Here is a 20,314-nt window from a genome sequence, read left to right as displayed (position 1 = left end):
AACAAGAGGTCACTGATGCCATGGGGTGCCACCAAGGGGTCCCCATTGACGTGGGGTGGCAACAAGGGGTCTCCAATGCCATGGGGTAGCACCAAGGGGTCCCCATTGACATGGAGTGACAACAAGAGGTCACTGATGCCATGGAGTGGCAACAAGGGGTCCCCATTGATGTGGGGTGGCAACAAGAGGTTCTCAGTGCCATGGGGTGGCAACAAGAGGACACCGATGCCATGTGTGGAAACAAGGGGTTCCCAATACCATGGGTTGCCACCAAGGGGTCCCCATTGATGTGGGGTGGCAACAAGAGGGCACCAATACCATGGGGTGGCAACAAGGGGTCCCCATTGACATGGGGTGGCAACAAGGGGTCCCCAATGCCAAGGGTTGCCACCAAGGGGTTCTCAATGCCATGGGGTGGCAACAAGAGGTCACAGATTCCATGGAGTGGCAACAAGGGGTCCCCATTGATGTGGGGTGGCACCAAGGGGTTCCCATTGACATGGGGTGGAAACAAGGGGTCGCCATTGACGTGGGGTGGCAACAAAGGGTTCTCAATGCCATGGGGTGGCAACAAGAGGTCCCCATTGACATGGGGTGTCAACAAGGGGTCCCCAATGCCAAGGGTTGCCACCAAGGGGTTCCCACTGATGTGGGATGGCAACAAGGGGTTCTCAATGCCATGGGGTGGCAACAAGGGGTCCCCATTGACATGTAGTGGCAACAAGGGGTCTCCATTGATGTGGGGTGGCAACAAGAGGGCACCGATACCATGGGGTAGCAACAAGAGGTCCCCATTGACGTGGGGTGGCAACAAGGGGTCCCCAATGCCAAGGGTTACCACCAAGGGGTTCTCAGTGCCATGGGGTGGCAACAAGAGGACACCAATGCCATGGGGTGCCACCAAGGGGTCACAAATGCCATGGGTTGCCACCAAGGGGTCCCCATTGACATGGGGTGGCAGCAAGAGGTCAACGATGCCATGGGATTGGCAACAAGGGGTCCCCATTGACGTGGGGTGGCACCAAGGGGTCCTCATTGATATGGAGTGGCAACAAGAAGGCACTGATGCCATGGGGGGGAAACAAGGGGTCCCCATTGACGTGGGGTGGCAACAGGAGGACAGCGATGCCATGGGGTGGCAACAAGGGGTCACCAATGCCAAGGGTTGCCACCAAGGGGTTCCCACTGATGTGGGATGGCAACAAGGGGTTCTCAGTGCCATGGGGTGGAAACAAGAGGACACCGATGCCATGGGATGGCAACAAGGGGTCCCCATTGACGTGGGGTGGCAACAAGGGGTCCCCAATGCCAAGGGTTGCCACCAAGGGGTTCTCAATGCCATGGGGTGGCAACAAGAAGACACCGATGCCATGGGGTGACACCAAGGGGTCCCCATTGATGTGGGGTGGCACCAAGGGGTCCCCATTGCCATAGAGTGGCCTCAAGGGGTTCTCAATGCCACGGACACACACATAGGGCAGTGCATGCACACATGCAAAGGAGCTGCATGCACACTGTGCAAAGATTCTGGGCAGTGCATGCACATATGCACAGGAGCTGCATGCACACACTGTGCACACGCACATGGGGCAGTGCATGCATACATGCAAAGGAGCTGCATGCACACACTCACTGGTGCACACAGACATGCAAAGGAGCTGCATGCACAAACACTGTGCACACACACAAGGCAGTGCATGCGAACATGCGAAGGAGCTGCATGCACACTGTGAAAACATGCTGGGCAGTGCATGCATACATGCAATCAACCTGCATGCACAGTGTGCAAAGATGCTGGGTAGTGCATGCACACATGCAAACGAGCTGCATGCACAGTGTGCAAAGATGCTGGGCAGTGAGTGCATGCATGCAAACGAGCTGCATGCACACTGTGCACACACACCAGGCTGTGCATGTATACATGCAAAGGAGCTGCATGCACACACTGCAAACATGCAGGGCAGTGCATGCATACATGCAAAGGAGCTGCATGCACACAGTGTGCATGCATACATGCAATCAACCTGCATGCACAGTGTGCAAAGACGCTGGGCAGTGCATGCACACATGCAAAGGAGCTGCATGCACACAGTGTGCACACACACACCAGGCTGTGCATGCATACATGCAAAGGAGCTGCATGCACATACAGTGTGTACACATGCAAAGGAGCTGCATGCACACACTGTGCACACACATGCAAAGGAGCTGCATGCACACTGTGCAAACATGCTGGGCAGAGCATGCATACATGCACAGGAGCTCCATGCACACACACACGGGGCAGTGCATGCAAACATGCAAAGGAGCTGCATGCACAGTGTGCAAAGATGCTGGGCAGTGCATGCATACATGCAATCGAGCTGCATGTACATACAGTGTGCACACACATGCAAAGGAGCTGCATGCACACTGTGCACACACACGGGGCAGAGCATGCATGCATGCAATCAAGCTGCATGCACAGTGTGCAAAGATGCTGGGCAGTGAGTGCATACATGCAAAGGAGCTGCATGCACAGTGTGCAAACATGCTGGGTAGTGCATGCACACATGCAAACGAGCTGCATGCACAGTGTGCAAAGATGCTGGGCAGTGCATGCACACATGCAAACGAGCTGCATGCACACAGTGTGCATGCATACATGCAATCAACCTGCATGCACAGTGTGCAAACACGCTGGGCAGTGCATGCACACATGCAAACAACCTGCATGCACACACACACACGCAGCACCACGCGCATGCGCACCCATCAGACCCACGCATGCGCACTCCCCCCCCCCCCCTTTTCCCGCCCCGCTGGGGGGCGCCATTGCGGCCGTTCCCTCCCGGTTCCTCACACGGCGCTGGGCGCTGCTCGGGCCGCCCCCTCCTCCCCGCCTCCCCCGCTCGGTTCCCAACGGACCCCCCCCATTAAATACAACCCACCTCGGATCGGAGACAGCAGGAGGAGGAAGGAGGGGGAGGGGGGGGAAGCGAGAGAGAAACGGGGGGGGGACGTTGTGGGGGTTGTTGTTGTGGGGGGGGGCGCCGGGCCGGCCTGGATCGGACGGAGAGAGGAAACGGCGGGACATGGGGGACAAAGGGACCAGGTGAGTCGGGAACGGGGGGGGGGGGGCACTATGGGGTCCCTATGGGGTCCTTGTTTCCCTATGGGGGGTTACTGTGTCCCTATGGGGTCCCTGTGTCCCTATCGGGGGTTACTGTGTCTCTATGAGGTGTTGCCATGTCGCCATTGGGGTCCCTGTGTCCCTATATTGGGGTCCTGTGGCCCTATGAGGGGGGTCCTGGTGTCCCTATGGGGGTCCCTGTGTGCCTATGGGGGGGTCCTGGTGTCCCTATAGGGGGGTCCTTGTTTCCCTATGGGGGTCCTTGTGTCCCTATGAGGTGTTGCCATGTTCCTATGGGGGGTTGCTGTGGCCCTATGGGGGGTCCCTGAGTCCCTATGGGGTGTCCTAGTGTCCCTATGATGTGCTGCCATGCTCCTATGGGGGGTCCCTGTGTTCCTATGGGGGGTTGCCATGTCGCCATTGGGGTCCCTGTGTCCCTATGGGGGGTTACTGTGTCCCTATGGGGGGTTGCTGTGGCCCTATCGAGGGTCCCTGTGTCCCTATGATGTGTTGCCATAGCCCCATTGGGATCCCTGTGTTGCTCTTAGGGGTCCCTGTGATCCTATGGGGGGGTCCCTGTGTCCCTATGGGGGTCCCTGTGTCTCTATGAGGTGTTGCCATGTCGCCATTGGGATCCCTGTGTCCCTATGGGGGGTTCTGTCTCCCTATAGGGGAGTCCAGTGTCCCTATGGGGGTCCCTGTCTGCCTATGGGGGGTCCCTGTGGCCCTATGGGGGTCCGTGTGTCTCTATGAGGTGTTGCCATGTTCCTATGGGGGGTTGCTGTGTCCCTATAGGGGCGCCCTGTGTCCCTATGGAGGTCCCTGTGGTCCTATATGGGGGTTCTGGTGTCCCTATGAGGTGTTGCCATATTGCCATTGGGATCCCTGTGTCCCTATGTGGGGTCCCTGTGTCCCTATGGGGGGTCCTTGTGTCCCTATGATGTGTTGCCATGTTCCTATGGGGGTCCCTGTCTGCCTATGGGAGGTCCCTGTGTCCCTATATGGGGGTCCCTGTGTGCCTGTTGTATGTCCCCGTGGCCCTATGAGGTGTTGCCATGTCGCCATTGGGGTCCCTGTGTCCCTATGGGGGGATCCTTGTTTCCCTATGAGGGGTCCAGGGGTCCCTATGAGGTGTTGCCATGTTCCTATAGGGGGTCCCTGTGTCCCTATGGGGGGTTGCTGTGGCCCTATGGGGTGTCCTGGTGTCCCTATGAGGAGTTGCCATGTTCCTATGGGGGGTCCCTGTGTTCCTATGGGGGATTGCTGTGGCCCTATGGGGGTCCCTGTGTTCCTATGGGGGGGTTGCCATGTCGCCATTGGGGTCCCTGTGTCCTTATGGGGGATTTCTGTGGCCCTATGGGGGTCCCTGTGTGCCTATGGGGGCGGTCCTGTATCCCTATGAGGTGTTGCCATGTTCCTATGGAGGGTCCCTGAGTCCCTACGGGGGGTCGCTGTGTCCCTATAGAGGGTCCCTGAGTCCCTATGGGGGGTTGCTGTGTCCCTATGGGGGGTCCCTGTGTCCCTATGGGGGGTCCTTGTGTGCCTATGAGGTGTTGCCATGTTCCTATGGGGGTCCCTGTTTCCCTATGAGGTGTTGCCATGCCCCTATGGGGTCCTTGTTTCCCTATGGGGGGTTGCTGTGGCCCTATGGGGGTCCCTGTGTCCCTATGGGGGGTTCTGGGGTCCCTATGAGGCGTTGCCATGTCCCTATGGGGGGTCCCTGTGTCCCTATGGGGGATTGCTGTGGCCCTATGGGGGTCCCTGTGTTCCTATGGGGGGTTGCCATGTCGCCATTGGGGTCCCTGTGTCCTTATGGGGGGTCCCTGTGTGCCTATGGGGGCAGTCCTGTATCCCTATGATGTGTTGCCATGTTCCTATGGGGTGTTCCTGTGTGCCTACGGGGGGTTGCTGTGTCCCTATGGGGGTCCCTGTGTCTCTATGAGGTGTTGCCATGTCGCCATTGGGATCCCTGTGTCCCTATAGGGGGGTCCCTGTGTTCCTATGGGGGGTTGCCATGTTCCTATGGGGGTCCCTTTGTCCCTATGTTGGGTCCTTGTTTCCCTATGGAGGGTCCTTCTGTCCCTATGAGGTGTTGCCATGTCCCTATGGAGGGTCCCTGAGTCCCTATGGGGGTCCCTGTGTCTCTATGAGGTGTTGCCATGTCGCCATTGGGATCCCTGTGTCTCTATGGGGGGTTCTGTGGTCCTATGGGGGTCCCTGTGTCCATATGGGGGTCCTTGTGTCCCTATGAGGCGTTGCCATGTCCCTATGGGGGGTTGCTGTGTCCCTATGGGGGTCCGTGTGTCTCTATGAGGTGTTGCCATGTCGCCATTGGGGTCCCTGGGGCCCTATGGGGTGTCCCTGTGTCCCTATGAGATGTTGCCATATCCCTATGGGGGACCCCTGTGTCCCTATGGGGGTCCCTGTGTCTCTATAGGGGGGTCCTGTCTGCCTATGGGGGTCCCTGTGTGCCTGTTGTATGTCCCTGTGGCCCTATGAGGTGTTGCCATGTGGCCATTGGGGTCCCTGTGGCCCTATGGGGGTCCCTGTGTCCCTGTAGGGGGGTCCATGTGTCCCTATGGGGGGGTTCTTGTTTCCCTATGAGGGGTCCAGGGGTCCCTATGATGTGTTGCCATGTTCCTATAGGGGGTCCCTGTGTCCCTATGGGGGGTTGCTGTGGCCCTATGGGGTGTCCTGGTGTCCCTATGAGGCGTTGCCATGTCCCTATGGGGGGTCCCTGTGTTCCTATGGGGGATTGCTGTGGCCCTATGGGGGTCCCTGTGTTCCTATGGGGGGGTTGCCATGTCGCCATTGGGGTCCCTGTGTCCTTATGGGGGGTCCCTGTGTCCCTATGGGGGATTTCTGTGGCCCTATGGGGGTCCCTGTGTGCCTATGGGGGCGGTCCTGTATCCCTATGAGGTGTTGCCATGTTCCTATGGAGGGTCCCTGAGTCCCTACGGGGGGTCGCTGTGTCCCTATAGAGGGTCCCTGAGTCCCTATGGGGGGTTGCTGTGTCCCTATGGGGGGTCCCTGTGTCCCTATGGGGGGTCCTTGTGTGCCTATGAGGTGTTGCCATGTTCCTATGGGGGTCCCTGTTTCCCTATGATGTGTTGCCATGTCCCTATGGGGGGTTCCTGTGTCCCTATATGGGGGTCCCTGTGTCCCTATGATGTGTTGCCATGGCCCCATTGGGATCCCTGTGTCCCTATGAGGAGCTCTGTGTCCCTACAGGGGGGACTTGGTGGCCCTATGGGGGTCCCTATGACCCTATGGGGAGTCCTCTGTCCCTATAGGGGGGCCCTGTGTGCCTATGGGGGGGTCCTGGTGTCCCTATGATGTGTTGCCATGTTCCTCTGGGGGGGTCCCTGTGTCCCTATAGGGGGGTCCCTGTGTCCCTATGGGGGTTCCTGTGTGCCTATGGGGGGTCCTTGTGTGCCTATGATCTGTTGCCATGTTCCTATGGGGGTCCCTGTGTCTCTATGAGGTGTTGCCGTGTCGCCATTGGGATCCTTGTGTCCCTATGGGGGTCCCTGTGTGCCTGTTGTATGTCCCTGTGGCCCTATGATGTGTTGCCATGTCCCTATTGGGGGCTCCCTGTGGCCCTATGGGGGGTTGCTGTGTCCCAATGGGGGTCCTGGTGTCTCTATGAGGTGTTGCCATGTCGCCATTGGGATACCTGTGTCCCTATGGGGGGTCCCTGTGTCCCTATGGGGGGTCCCTGTGTCCCTATGGGGGTCCCTGTGTGCTTATGGGGGGTCCTTGTTTCCCTATGGAGGCTCCTTCTGTCGCTATGAGGTGTTGCCATGTCGCCATTGGGGTCCCTGGGGCCCTATGGGGGGTTGCTGTGTCCCTATGGGGGTCCTTGTGTCCCTATGATGTGTTGCCATGTCACCATTGGGATCCCTGTGTCCCTATAGGGGGGTCCTGGTGTCCCTAGGGGAATCCCTATGGAGGGTCCTGTGGCCCTATGAGGTGTTGCCATGTTCCTATGGGGGGTGTCCCTATGGTCCCTATGGGTGTCCTGGTGTCCCTATATGGGGGTCCCTGTGTCTCTATGAGGTGTTGCCATGTCGCCATTGGGATCCCTGTGTCCCTATGAGGAGCTCTGTGTCCCTATAGGGGGGACTTGGTGGCCCTATGGGGGTCCTTGTGTCCCTATGGGGGTCCCTGTGTGCCTGTTGTATGTCCCTGTGTTCCTATGAGGTGTTGCCATGTCGCCATTGGGGTTCCTGTGTCCCTATGGGGGGTTCCTGTGTCCCTATGGGGGGTCCTTGTGTCCCTATGATGTGTTGCCATGTCCCTATGGGGGGTCCCTGTGTCCCCATGGGGGTCCCTGTGTGCTTATGGGGGGTCCCTGTGTCTCTATGGGGGTCCCTGAGTCCCTATGGGGGGTTGCTGTGGCCCTATGGGGGTCCCTGTGTTCCTATGGGGGGTTGCCATGTCGCCATTGGGATCCCTGTGTCCCTATAGGGGGTCCTGGTGTCCCTATGGGGGTCCCTGTGTTCCTATGTGGGGTTGCCATGTCCCTATGGGGGTCCTTGTGTCCCTATGTGGGGCCCTTGTTTCCCTATGGGGGGTCCTTCTGTCCCTATGAGGTGTTGCCATGGCCCCACTGGGATCCCTGTGTCCCTATGGGGGGCCCTGTGGCCCTATATGGGGGTCCTTGTGTGCCTATGATGTGTTGCCATGTTCCTATGTGGGGTCCCTGTGTCCCTATGGGGGTCCCTGTGTCTCTATGAGGTGTTGCCATGTCGCCATTGGGATCCCTGTGTCCCTATGGGGTGTTGCTGTGGCCCTATGGGGGGTTACTGTGTCCCTGTGGGGGGTTGCTGTGGCCCTATGGGGGTCCCTGTGTCCCTATGATGTGTTGCCATGTCGCCATTGAGATCCCTGTGTTGCTCTATGGGGTCCCTGTGATCCTATGGGGGGGTCCCTGTGTCCCTATGGGGGGTTCTGTCTCCCTATAGGGGAGTCCAGTGTCCCTATGGGGGGTCCCTGTCTGCCTATGGGGGGTCCCTGTGGCCCTATGGGGGTCCGTGTGTCTCTATGAGGTGTTGCCATGTTCCTATGGGGGGTTGCTGTGGCCCTATGGCGGGTCCCTGAGTCCCTGTGGGGTCCCTGTGTGCCTATGGGGGGTCCTTGTGTGCCTATGAGGTGTTGCCATGTTCCTATAGGGGGTTGCTGTGGCCCTATGGGGGGTTACTGTGTACCTATGAGGTGTTGCCATGTCGCCATTGGGATCCCTGTGTTGCTCTTAGGGGTCCCTGTGTCCCTATAGAGGGTCCCTGAGTCCCTATGGGGGGTTGCTGTGTCCCTATGGGGGGTTGCTGTGTCCCTATGGGGGGTTACTGTGTCCCTATGGGGGTCCCTCAGGCCCTATAGGGGGTCCCTGTGTCCCTATGGGGTGTCCTGGTGTCTCTATGATGTGTTGCTATGTTCGTATGGGGGGTCCCTGTGTCCCTATAGGGGGGTCCCTGTGTCCCTATGAGGTGTTGCCATATCGCCATTGGGATCCCTGTGTCCCTATAGGGGTCCCTGTGTCCCTATGGGGGGTCCTTGTGTGCCTATGAGGTGTTGCCATGTTCCTATGGGGGGTTGCTGTGGCCCTATGGGGGTCCCTGTGTCTCTATGAGGTGTTGCCATGTCGCCATTGGGATCCCTGTGTCCCTATGGGGGTCCCTGTGTTCCTATGGGGGGTCCTGGTGTCCCTATGATGTGTTGCCATGTCGCCATTGGGATTCCTGTGTCCCTATGTGGGGTCCTTGTGTCCCTATGTGGGGTCCTTGTTTCCCTATGGAGGGTCCTTCTGTCCCTATGAGGTGTTGCCATGTCCCTATGGGGGGTTACTGTGTCCCTATGGGGGGGTCCTGTGTCCCTATGGAGGTCCTGTGTCCCTATGGGGGGTTGCTGTGGCCCTATGGGGGGGTCCTTGTTTCCCTATGAGGGGTCCAGGGGTCCCTATGATGTGTTGCCATTTTCCTATGGGGTTCCCTGTGTCCCTATGATGTGTTGCTATGTTTCTATGGGGGGTCCCTGTGGCCCTATACGGGGGTCCTTGTGTCCCTATGAGGTGTTGCCATGGCCCCATTGGGATCCCTGTGTCCCTATGGGGGGGTCCCTGTGGCCCTATGGGGGGGTCCCTGTGTCCCTATGGGGGTCCTTGTGTGCCTATGAGGTGTTGCCATGTTCCTATGGGGGGGTCCTGTGGCCCTATGGGGGACCCTGTGTCCCTATGATGTGTTGCCATGTCCCTATGGGGGTCCCTGTGTCCCTATAGAGGGTCCCTGTGTCCCTATGGGGGTCCCTGTGTCCCTATGGGGGTCCCTGTGTGCCTATGGGGGGTCCTTGTGTGCCTATGAGGTGTTGCCATGTTCCTATGGGGGTCCCTGTTTCCCTATGAGGTGTTGCCATGCCCCTATGGGGTCCTTGTTTCCCTATGGGGGGTTGCTGTGGCCCTATGGGGGTCCCTGTGTCCCTATGATGTGTTGCCATGGCCCCATTGGGATCCCTGTGTTCCTCTTAGGGGTCCCTGTGTCCCTATGGGGAGGTTACTGTGTCCCTATGGGGGGTTACTGTGTGCCTATGAGGCGTTGCCATGTCCCTATGGGGGTCCCTGTGTCCCTATGGGGGTTGCTGTGTCGCCATTGGGGTCCCTGTGTCCTTATGGGGGGTCCCTGTGTCCCTATGGGGGTCCCTGTGTGCTTATGGGGGGTCCTTGTTTCCCTATGGGGGTCCTTGTGTGCCTATGAGGTGTTGCCATGTCGCCATTGGGGTCCCTAGGGCCCTATGGTGGGTTGCTGTGGCCCTATGGTGTGTGGGTCCCTAGGGCCCTATGATGTGTTGCCATTTTTCTTTGGGGTTCCCTGTGTCCCTATGATGTGTTGCTATGTTTCTATGGGGGGTCCCTGTGGCCCTATACGGGGGTCCTTGTGTCCCTATGAGGTGTTGCCATGGCCCCATTGGGATCCCTGTGTCCCTATGGGGGGGTCCCTGTGTCCCTATGGGGGGGTCCCTGTGTCCCTATGGGGGTCCTGGTGTCCCTATGAGGCGTTGCCATGTCCCTATGGGGGGTCCCTGTGTCCCTATGGTGGGTCCCTGTGTACCTATGCGGGGTTGCCATGTCGCCATTGGGATCCCTGTGTCCCTATGGGGTGTTGCTGTGGCCCTATGGGGGGTCTCTGTGTGCCTATGATGTGTTGCCATGTTCCTATGGGGGGTCCTTGTGTCCCTATGAGGTGTTCCCATGTCCCTATGGGGTCCTTGTTTCCCTATGGGGGGTTGCTGTGGCCCTATGGGGGTCCCTGTGTCTCTATGAGGTGTTGCCGTGTCGCCACTGGGGTCCCTGTGTCCCTATGGGGGGTTCTGTGGTCCTATGGGGGTCCCTGTGTCTCTATGGAGGGTCCTGGTGTCCCTATGAGGCGTTGCCATGTCCCTATGGGGGCTCCTGTGTCCCTATATTGGGGTCCTGTGGCCCTATGGGGGTCCCTGTGTCCCTATATGGGGGTCGCTGTGTGCCTGTTGGGTCCCTGTGTCCCTATGGGGGGTTACCATGTTGCCACTGGGGTCCCTGTGGCCCTATGGGGGTTCCTGTGTCCCTATGGTAGGGTCCCAGTGTCCCTATGAGGCGTTGCCATGTCCCTATGGGGGTCCCTGTGTCCCTATGGGGGGATCCTTGTTTCCCTATGGGGGGTCCTTGTGTCCTTATGATGTGTTGCCATGTTCCTATGGGAGTCCCTGTGTCCCTATGATGTGTTGCCATGTCGCCATTGGGATCCCTGTGGCCCTATGGGGGGTCTCTGTGTGCCTATGAGGTGTTGCCATGTTCCTATGGGGGTCCCTGTGTCCCTATATGCGGGTCCCTGTGCTCCTATGGGGGGTTGCCATGGCCCCATTGGGATCCCTGTGTTCTTAGGGGTCCCTGTGCTCCTATGGGGGGTTGCCATGGTCCCATTGGGATCCCTGTGTCCCTATGGGGGGTCCCTGTGTCCCTATGGGGGGTCCTTGTTTCCCTATGGGGGGTTACTGTGTCCCTATGGGGATCCCTGTGGCCCTATACGGGGGTTCTGGTGTCCCTATGAGGTGTTGCCATGTCCCTATGGGGGGTCCCTGTGGCCCTATGAGGTGCTGCCATGGCCCCTTTGGGATCCCTGTGTCCCTATAGGGGGGTCCCTGTGGCCCTATGGGGGGTTGCTGTGGCCCTATGGGGGTCCCTGTGTCCCTATGATGTGTTGCCATGTCGCCATTGGGGTCCCTGTGTCCCTATGGGGGGTCCTTGTTTCCCTGTGGAGGTCCTGTGTCCCTATGGGGGGTTGCTGTGGCCCTATGGGGGTCCTTGTGTCCCTATGATGTGTTGCCATGGCCCCATTGGGATCCCTGTGTCCCTATAGGGGGTCCTGGTGTCCCTATGGGGGTCCCTGTGTTCCTATGGGGGGTTGCCATGTTGCCACTGGGGTCCCTGTGGCCCTATGGGGGTTCCTGTGTCCCTATGGTGGGGTCCCAGTGTCCCTATGAGGGGTCCTTGTGTGCCTATGAGGTGTTGCCATGTTCCTATGGGGGTCCCTGTGTCCCTATGAGGTATTCTGGTGGCCCTATGGGGGGTCCCTGTGGCCCTATGGGGGGTCCCTGTGGCCCTATGGGGGGCCCTGTGTCCCTATAGGGGGGCCCTGTGTGCCTATGGGGGGTCTCTGTGTCCCTATATGGGGGGTCCCTGTGTCCCTATGGAGGTCCCTGTGGCCCTATAGGGGGGTCCTGGTGTCCCTATGGGGGTCCCTGTGTCCCTATGGGGTGTTGCTGTGGCCCTATATGGGGGTCCTGATGTCCCTATGTGGTGTTGCCATGTTCCTATGGGGGTTTCCTGTGGCCCTATGGGGGGTCCTGGTGTCCCTATGGGGAGTCCCTGTGTCCCTATGGGGGGATCCCTGTGTCCCTATTAGGTGTTGTTTTGGCCCCATTGGGATCCCTGTGTTGCTCTTACGGGTCCCTGTGGCCTTATGGGGGTCCCTGAGTCCCTAAGGGAGGTCCTGGTGTCTCTATGAGGTGTTGCCATAGTCCTATTGGGATCCCTGTGTCCCTATATGGGGGTCCCTGTGTCCCTATGATGTGTTGCTATGTTCCTATGGGGGGTCCTGGTGTCCCTATGGGGGTCCCTGAGTCCCTATGGGGGGTTGCTGTGTCTCTATGGGGGGTTCCTCTGTCCCTTTATGGGGGTCCTGGTGTCCCTATGGGGGTCCCTGTGGCCCTATGGGGGGTTGCTGTGGCCCTATGGGGGTCACTGTGTGCCTATGGACATTTCACCTGTCTCCCGCGTCCCTATTGGGGTTCTCACATCCCCATTGGGTCCTTATTGGGGCATGGAGTTGGGTTGGGGGATAAGGATATAGGGACACGTTGGGGACATGGGGATGGGGCTATAGGGACATTGGAGTCATGGGGATAGGGCTATAAGGACACATTGGGGGCATGGGGATGGGGCTATAGGGACACATTGGGGACAGGGGATAGGGATAGAGGGACACATTGGGGATGGGGCTTTGGGGACACGGGGATAGGGCTATAGGGACACATTGGGGTCATGGGGATAGGGCTATAGGGATGCATTGGGGTCATGGGGGATGGGGATATAGGGACACATTGGGGACATGGGCATAGGGCTATAGGGATGCATTGGGGATGGGACTATAGGGACATTGGGGTCATGGGGATGGGGATATAGGGATACATTGGGGACATGGGGATAGGGATATAGGGACACATGGGTATAGGGCTATGGGACACATTGGGGTCATGGATATAGGCCTATAGGGACACATGGGTATAGGGCTATAGGGACGCATTGGGGTCATGGATATAGGCCTATAGGGACACATGGGTATAGGGTTATAGGGACACATTGGGGTCATGGATATAGGCCTATAGGGACACATGGGTATAGGGCTATAGGGGCACATTGGGGTCACGGATATAGGGCTATAGGGACACATGGGTATAGGGCTATAGGGACACATTGGGGTCATGGATATAGGCCTATAGGGACACATGGGTATAGGCTATAGGGACACATTGGGGTCATGGGTATAGGGCTATAGGGACACATGGGTATAGGGCTATAGCGACACATTGGGGTCATGGGGATAGGGCTATAGGGACACATGGGTATAGGCTATAGGGACACATTGGGGTCATGGGGATAGGGCTATAGGGACACATGGGTATAGGGCTATAGGGACACATTGGGGTCATGGATATAGGGCTATAGGGACACATTGGGGATAGGGCTATAGGGACACATTGGGGTCATGGATATAGGGCTATAGGGACACATTGGGGATAGGGCTATAGGGACATTGGGGTCATGGGGATAGGGATATAGGGACACATTGGGGTCATGGGGATAGGGATATAGGGACACATTGGGGTCATGGATATAGGGCTATAGGGACACATTGGGGATAGGGCTATAGGGACATTGGGGTCATGGGGATAGGGATATAGGGACACATTGGGGATGGGGCTATAGGGACACGTTGGGGTCATGGATATAGGGCTATAGGGACACATGGCTATATGGCTATAGGGACACATTGGGGTCATGGGTATAGGGCTATAGGGACACATGGGTATAGGGCTATAGCGACACATTGGGGTCATGGGGATAGGGCTATAGGGACACATTGGGGATGGGACTATAGGGACACATTGGGGTCATGCAGATAGGGCTATAGGGACACATTGGGGTCATGGGGATAGGGCTATAGGGACACATTGGGGATGGGACTATAGGGACACATTGGGGTCATGGATATAGGCCTATAGGGACACATTGGGGTCATGGATATAGGGCTATAGGGACACATGGGTATAGGGCTATAGGGACACATTGGGGTCATGGGTATAGGGCTATAGGGACACATTGGGGATGGGAATGTGGGCAGAGCAATAGGGACGCACTGTGGGCTATAGGGTCCCATAGAGGGGACATGTTGTGGACCAGACCTGCAGTCAGCAATGGCGTGTTTTGGGGCCGGGCGCTTTGCGGCCCTATAGGGGAAATGTGTGGGGCCGTGGCTGCTTCCTGCAGCTGTCAGCACCAGGAAGGGCGCGGGGGGGGCGGGGAGGACTCGGAGCTTCCTCTCCCTGCGCTGTGGGGTGGGGGGGGTGGAGGGGGGAAGCGGGTTATGGGGCGGCCCCATAGAGGACAGAGCTCAGTGCTGTGGGGGCAGGGCTGTGGGGCGGCCCTATGTGCCCTCATTGTGCTCTATGGGGTGGGGCTGCAGCACTATGGGGGTCTGCACACGGAGCTTGGGGGTCCTGCACCCATTGTATGGGGTTAATGGGGTTCCTGCCTCCATAGTATGAGGTTAATGGGGTTCCTGCACCCATAGGGTGGGGCTATGGGTTCTGCACCCATTGTCTAGGGTTCCTGCATCCATAGTATGGGGTTCTTGGGATTCCTGCACCCATTGTATGGGGTTAATGGGGTTCCTGCACCCATAGTATGGGGTTCCTTCACCCTTAGTATGGGGTTCTTGGGGTTCCTGCCTCCATAGTATGAGGTTAATGGGGTTCCTGTACCCATAGGGTGGAGCTGTAGGGTTTCACACCCATAGTATGGGGTTCCTGCACCCTTAGTATGGGGTTCTTAGGGTTCCTGTACCCATAGGGTGGGGATTTGGGGTTCCTACACCCATAGTATGGGGTTCCTACACCCTTAGTATGAGGTTAATGGGGTTCCTGCACCCTTAGTATGGGGTTAATGGGGTTCCTGCACCCATAGGGTGGTGCTATGGGGTTCCTGCACCCATAGTATGGGGTTCTTGGGGTTCCTGCACCCATAGGGTGGGGCTGTGGGGTTCCTACACCCATAGTATGGGGTTCCTGCACCCTTATTATGGGGTTAATGGGGTTCCTGGGCTTCTTGCACCCATAGTATGGGGTTCTTGGGGTTCCTGTACCCTTAGTATGGGGTTCTTAGGGTTCCTGTACCCATAGGGTGGGGCTATGGGGTTCTGCATTCATAGTATGAGGTTAATGGGGTTCCTCTACCCATAGGGTGAGGCTGTGGGGTTCTGTACCCATTGTATAGGGTTCCTGCATCCATAGTATGAGGTTAATGGGGTTCCTGCACCATAGTATGGGGTTCTTGGGGTTCCTGCCTCCATAGTATGAGATTAATGGGGTTCCTCCACCCATAGGGTGAGGCTATGGGGTTCCTACACCCGTAGTATGGGGTTCCTGTACCCTTAGTATGGGGTTCTTGGGGTTCCTGCCTCCATAGTATGAGGTTAATGGGGTTCCTGCACCCATTGTATGGGGTTCCTTCATCCTTAGTATGGGGTTCTTTGGGTTCCTGCACCCATAGGGTGGGGCTATGGGGTTCTGCACCCATAGTATGGGGTTCCTGCATTCATAGTACGAGGTTAATGGGGTTCCTGCACCCATAGTATGGGGTTCTTGGGGTTCCTGTACCCATAGGGTTGGGCTATGGGGTTCTGCAATCATAGTATGGGGTTCTTGGGGTTCCTATACCCATAGGGTAGGGCTATGGGGTTCTGCAATCATAGTATGGGGTTCTTGGGGTTCCTATACCCATAGGGTAGGGCTATGGGGTTCTGCAATCATAGTATGGGGTTCTTGGGGTTCCTGCACCTATAGGGTGGGGCTGTGGGGTTCCTCCATCCTTAGTATGGGGTTCCTGCATCCTTAGTATTGGGTTCTATACCCATAGTATGGGGTTCTGTACCCATAGTGTGGGATTCTGTACCCATAGGGTGGGGCTGTAGGGTTTCACACCCATAGTATGGGGTTCCTGTACCCATAGTATGGGGCTGTGGGGTCCTGCGCCCATCGTATGGGGTTCCTGCATCCTTAGTATGGGGTTCTTGGGGTTCCTGCACCCATAGGGTGAGGCTATGGGGTTCTGCACCCATAGTATGGGGTTCTATACCCATTGTATGGGGTTCCTGTACCCATAGTATGGGGTCCTATACCCATAGTATGGGGTTCCTGTACCCTATTCCCTATTCCCTGTCAGCCCCACATTTCTCTCTTCTTGCTGTTATAGGGCCGTGGGGATATAGGGTTATAGGGCCGTGGGGATATAGGGTTATAGGGCCGTGGGGATATAGGGTTATAGGGCCGTGGGGATATAGGGTTATAGGGCTATGGGGATATAGGTTTATAGGGCCGTGGGGATATAGGGATATGGAGGTGTAGGGATGTGGGGTTAGAGGGACATAGGGATACAGGGACGTGGGGATATAGGGGGATATAGGGACATGGAGATATAGGGGGACATAGGGATATAGGGACATGGGGATATGGGTGTATGGGGATATAGGAACATTGGGATATAGGGACATGGGGATATAGGGGGATATAGGGATATAGGGACATGGGGACATAGGGATATAGGGACATGGGGATATGGGTGTATGGGGATATAGGGGCATTGGGATATAGGGATATTGGGATGTAGGGACATGGGGATATAGGGGGACATAGGGATATAGGGACATGGGGATATGGGTGTATGGGATATAGGGACATTGGCATATGGGTGTATGGGGATATAGGGACATTGGGATATAGGGACATGGGGATATATGGGGACATAGGGATATAGGGAATTGGGAACATGGGTACATAGGAATATGGGGGCATTGGGGATATAGGGACATTGGGATATAGGGATATGGGGACATGGGTACATAGAGATATAGGGACATTGGGATTTAGGGACATGGGGATATAGGGATATGGGGATATGGGCTATGGGATTATAGGGACATGGGAATATGGGTACATAGGGATATAGGGACATTATAGGGACATGGGGATGCTGGGATATGGGGACATTGGCACTTAGAGATATGGGGACATGGGGACTCAGGGACACTGGGCTATAGGGACATAGAGGGACATTGGGTTATAGCTCCTTGCACAGCACCTTGCACAGCACCTTGCACAGCTTCTTGCACAGCTCTTTGCACAGCTCTTTGCACAGCTCCTTGCACAGCTCCTTGCACAGCACCATGCACAGCACCTTGCACAGCTCCTTGCACAGCTCCTTGCACAGCTCCTTGCACAGCTCTTTGCACAGCTCTTTGCACAGCTCCTTGCACAGCTCCTTGCACAGCTCCATGCACAGCACCATGCACAGCACCTTGCACAGCTCCTTGCACAGCTCCTTGCACAGCTCCTTGCACAGCTCTTTGCACAGCTCCTTGCACAGCACCTTGCACAGCTCCTTGCACAGCTCCTTGCACAGCTCCTTGCACAGCTCTTTGCACAGCTCCTTGCACAGCTCCTTGCACAGCTCCTTGCACAGCACCTTGCACAGCACCTTGCACAGCTCCTTGCACAGCTCCTTGCACAGCTCCTTGCACAGCTCTTTGCACAGCTCCTTGTACAGCACCATGCACAGCTCCTTGCACAGCTGCAAGCCTTTGCACGTCAGTTTGCACTTTGCAGAACACCTTGCACAAGACGCTGACACCTCGCTCAGCATCTTGCACAGCAGGGCCTGTGCGTACAAGCTTGCACTTTGCACAGCACCTTGCACGGCCAGGCCTTTGTGTTGCATCTTGCATGTTGCACAGGAGCTTGCATGACACCGTGCTCAGCGCCCAGCGCTTTGCAGAGCACCTTGCACAACCCTGGCACCTTGCACAACATCTTGCATAACAGGGCCTTTGCACAGCGCCAGCTCCTTGCACAGCCAGGCCTTTGCATGGCACCTTGCACAGCACCAGCACCTTGCACGGCAGGGCCTTTGCATGTTACATAACACCTTGCTCAGCTCCTTGCACAGATCTTTGCACAGCCAAACCTTTGCATGGCGCCTTGCACAGCAGCAGCTCCTTGCACAGCAGGGCATTTGCACAGCACCTTGCACACCTTCTTGCACAGCCAGGCCTTTGCACAGCTCCTTGCACAGCACCTTGCACAGTCAGGCCATTGCACAGCACCAGCTCATTGCACAGCAGGGCCTTTGCACAGCTCCTTGCACAGCACCATGCACAGCTCCTTGCACAGCACCATGCACAGCACCTTGCACAGCACCATGCACAGCTCCTTGCACAGCACCTTGCACAACACCTTGCACAGCTCCTTGCACAGCACCATGCACAGCTCCTTGCACAGCACCATGCACAGCACCTTGCACAGCACCATGCACAGCTCCTTGCACAGCACCTTGCACAACACCTTGCACAGCTCCTTGCACAACACCTTGCACAGCTCCTTGCACAGCACCTTGCACAGCACCTTGCACAGCTCTTTGCTCAGCACCATGCACAGCTCCTTGCACAGCACCATGCACAGCACCTTGCACAGCACCATGCACAGCACCATGCACAGCTCCTTGCACAGCACCTTGCACAACACCTTGCACAGCTCCTTGCACAGCACCTTGCACAGCTCCTTGCACAGCACCTTGCACAACACCTTGCACAGCTCCTTGCACAGCACCTTGCACAGCACCTTGCACAGCTCCTTGCACAGCACCTTGCACAACACCTTGCACAGCTCCTTGCACAGCTCCTTGCACAGCTCCTTGCACAGCACCTTGCACAGCTCCTTGCACAGCTCCATGCACAGCACCATGCACAGCACCATGCACAGCTCCTTGCACAGCTCCTTGCACAGCTCCTTGCACAGCACCATGCACAGCACCTTGCACAGCACCATGCACAGCTCCATGCACAGCTCCTTGCACAGTGCTGCCCCCTCCCCCCATTAACCTTTTGTCCCCTTTTGTCCCCTTTTGCTTTTCCTTGCAGAGTGTTCAAGAAGGCGAGTCCCAACGGGAAGGTGAGCAGAGGGGAGGGACGGGGGGGGGGGGGTGACAGAAGGGTGACCCCGTGACCCTGTGACCCCGTGACCCCGTGACCCCGTGCCGCCCCACAGCTCACCGTCTACCTGGGCAAGAGGGACTTCGTGGACCACATCGACGTGGTGGATCCCGTGGGTGAGTGTGGCCGGGGGGCAGCGAAGGGACGAGTATCGGGTGGGGGGGGGGGGAGAGGAAAAGGGGCTCGGGGTCTGACCTGTCCACAACCCCAGTGTGTGTCCACAGCCCTATAACATGTCCCCAACCCCAATACTGTGTCCCCAACCCCAATGCTGTGTCCCCAATGCTGTGTCTCCAATCCTCATGTCCTGTCCCCAACCCCAATGCTGTGTCCCCAACCCTATACCACGTTCCCAATCCCAGTGATGTGTCCCCAACCCCAATGCTCTGTCCCCAGTCTTCATGTCCTGTCCCCAACCCCAATACTGTGTCCCCAACCCCAATACTGTGTCCCCAATCCTCATGTCCTGTCCCCAACCCCAGTGCTATGTCCCCAACCCCAATACTGTGTCCCCAACCCTCACGCCATGTCCCCAACCCCAATGCTGTGTCCCCAATCCTCATGTCCTGTCCCCAACCCTATACCATGTCCCCAACCCCTGTGCTGTGTCCCCAACCCTATACCATGTCCCCAATCCTCATGTCCTGTCCCTAACCCCAATGCTGTGTCCCCAACCCTATACCATGTCCCCAAACCTCATGTTCTGTCCCCAACCCCAGTGCCATGTCCCCAACCCTACACCATGTCCCCAATCCTCATGTCCTGTCCCCAACCCCAATGCTGTGTCCCCAACCCTATACCATGTCCCCAGCCCCTGTGCTGTGTCCCCAACCCCAATGCTGTGTGCCCAATCCTCATGTCCTGTCCCCAACCCCAGTGCTGTGTCCCCAACCTTCATGTCCTGTCCCCATCCCCTGTGCTATGTCCCCAAACCTCATGTTCTGTCCCCAACCCCACTGCCATGTCCCCAACCCTAATGCTGCGTCCCCAATCCTCATGTCCTGTCCCCAACCCCAATGCCGTGTCCCCAACCCTATACCATGTCCCCAACCCCAATGCCGTGTCCCCAACCCTATACCATGTCCCCAACCCCAATGCTGTGTCCCCAACCTTATACCATGTCCCCAACCCCAGTGTGTGTCCCCAACCCCAATGCTGTGTCCCCAGTCTTCATGTCCTGTCCCCAACCCTATACCATGTCCCCATCCCCTATACTGTGTCCCCAACCCTATACCATGTCCCCAACCCCAACATTGTGTCCCCAATCCTCATGTCCTATCCCCAACCCCAGTGCCATGTCCCCAACCCCAATGCTGTGTCCCCAACCCCAATGCTGTGTCCCCAATCCTCA

General features: G+C 57.3%; 1 protein-coding gene across 1 annotated transcript in view; it reads left to right on the top strand.

Annotated features, from left to right (window-relative positions):
• Nucleotides 1–2,807: 2,807 nt before the first annotated feature.
• Nucleotides 2,808–20,314, top strand: part of LOC140264936 (beta-arrestin-1) — a 29,905-nt gene continuing 12,398 nt past the window's right edge. The window contains exons 1-3 of the mRNA XM_072360842.1: nt 2,808–3,094; nt 18,892–18,922; nt 19,019–19,079. Of these exons, the coding sequence (XP_072216943.1) occupies nt 3,075–3,094; nt 18,892–18,922; nt 19,019–19,079 (112 nt within the window). The 5' untranslated portion in view covers nt 2,808–3,074. The remainder of the gene's footprint in view (nt 3,095–18,891; nt 18,923–19,018; nt 19,080–20,314) is intronic.

Source organism: Excalfactoria chinensis, unplaced genomic scaffold (assembly GCF_039878825.1).
Source record: "Excalfactoria chinensis isolate bCotChi1 unplaced genomic scaffold, bCotChi1.hap2 Scaffold_351, whole genome shotgun sequence".
NCBI classification, from domain to species: Eukaryota; Metazoa; Chordata; class Aves; order Galliformes; family Phasianidae; genus Excalfactoria; species Excalfactoria chinensis.
Note: the sequence above shows the minus strand (reverse complement) of the source record. Positions and strands in the feature narration are given on the sequence as shown.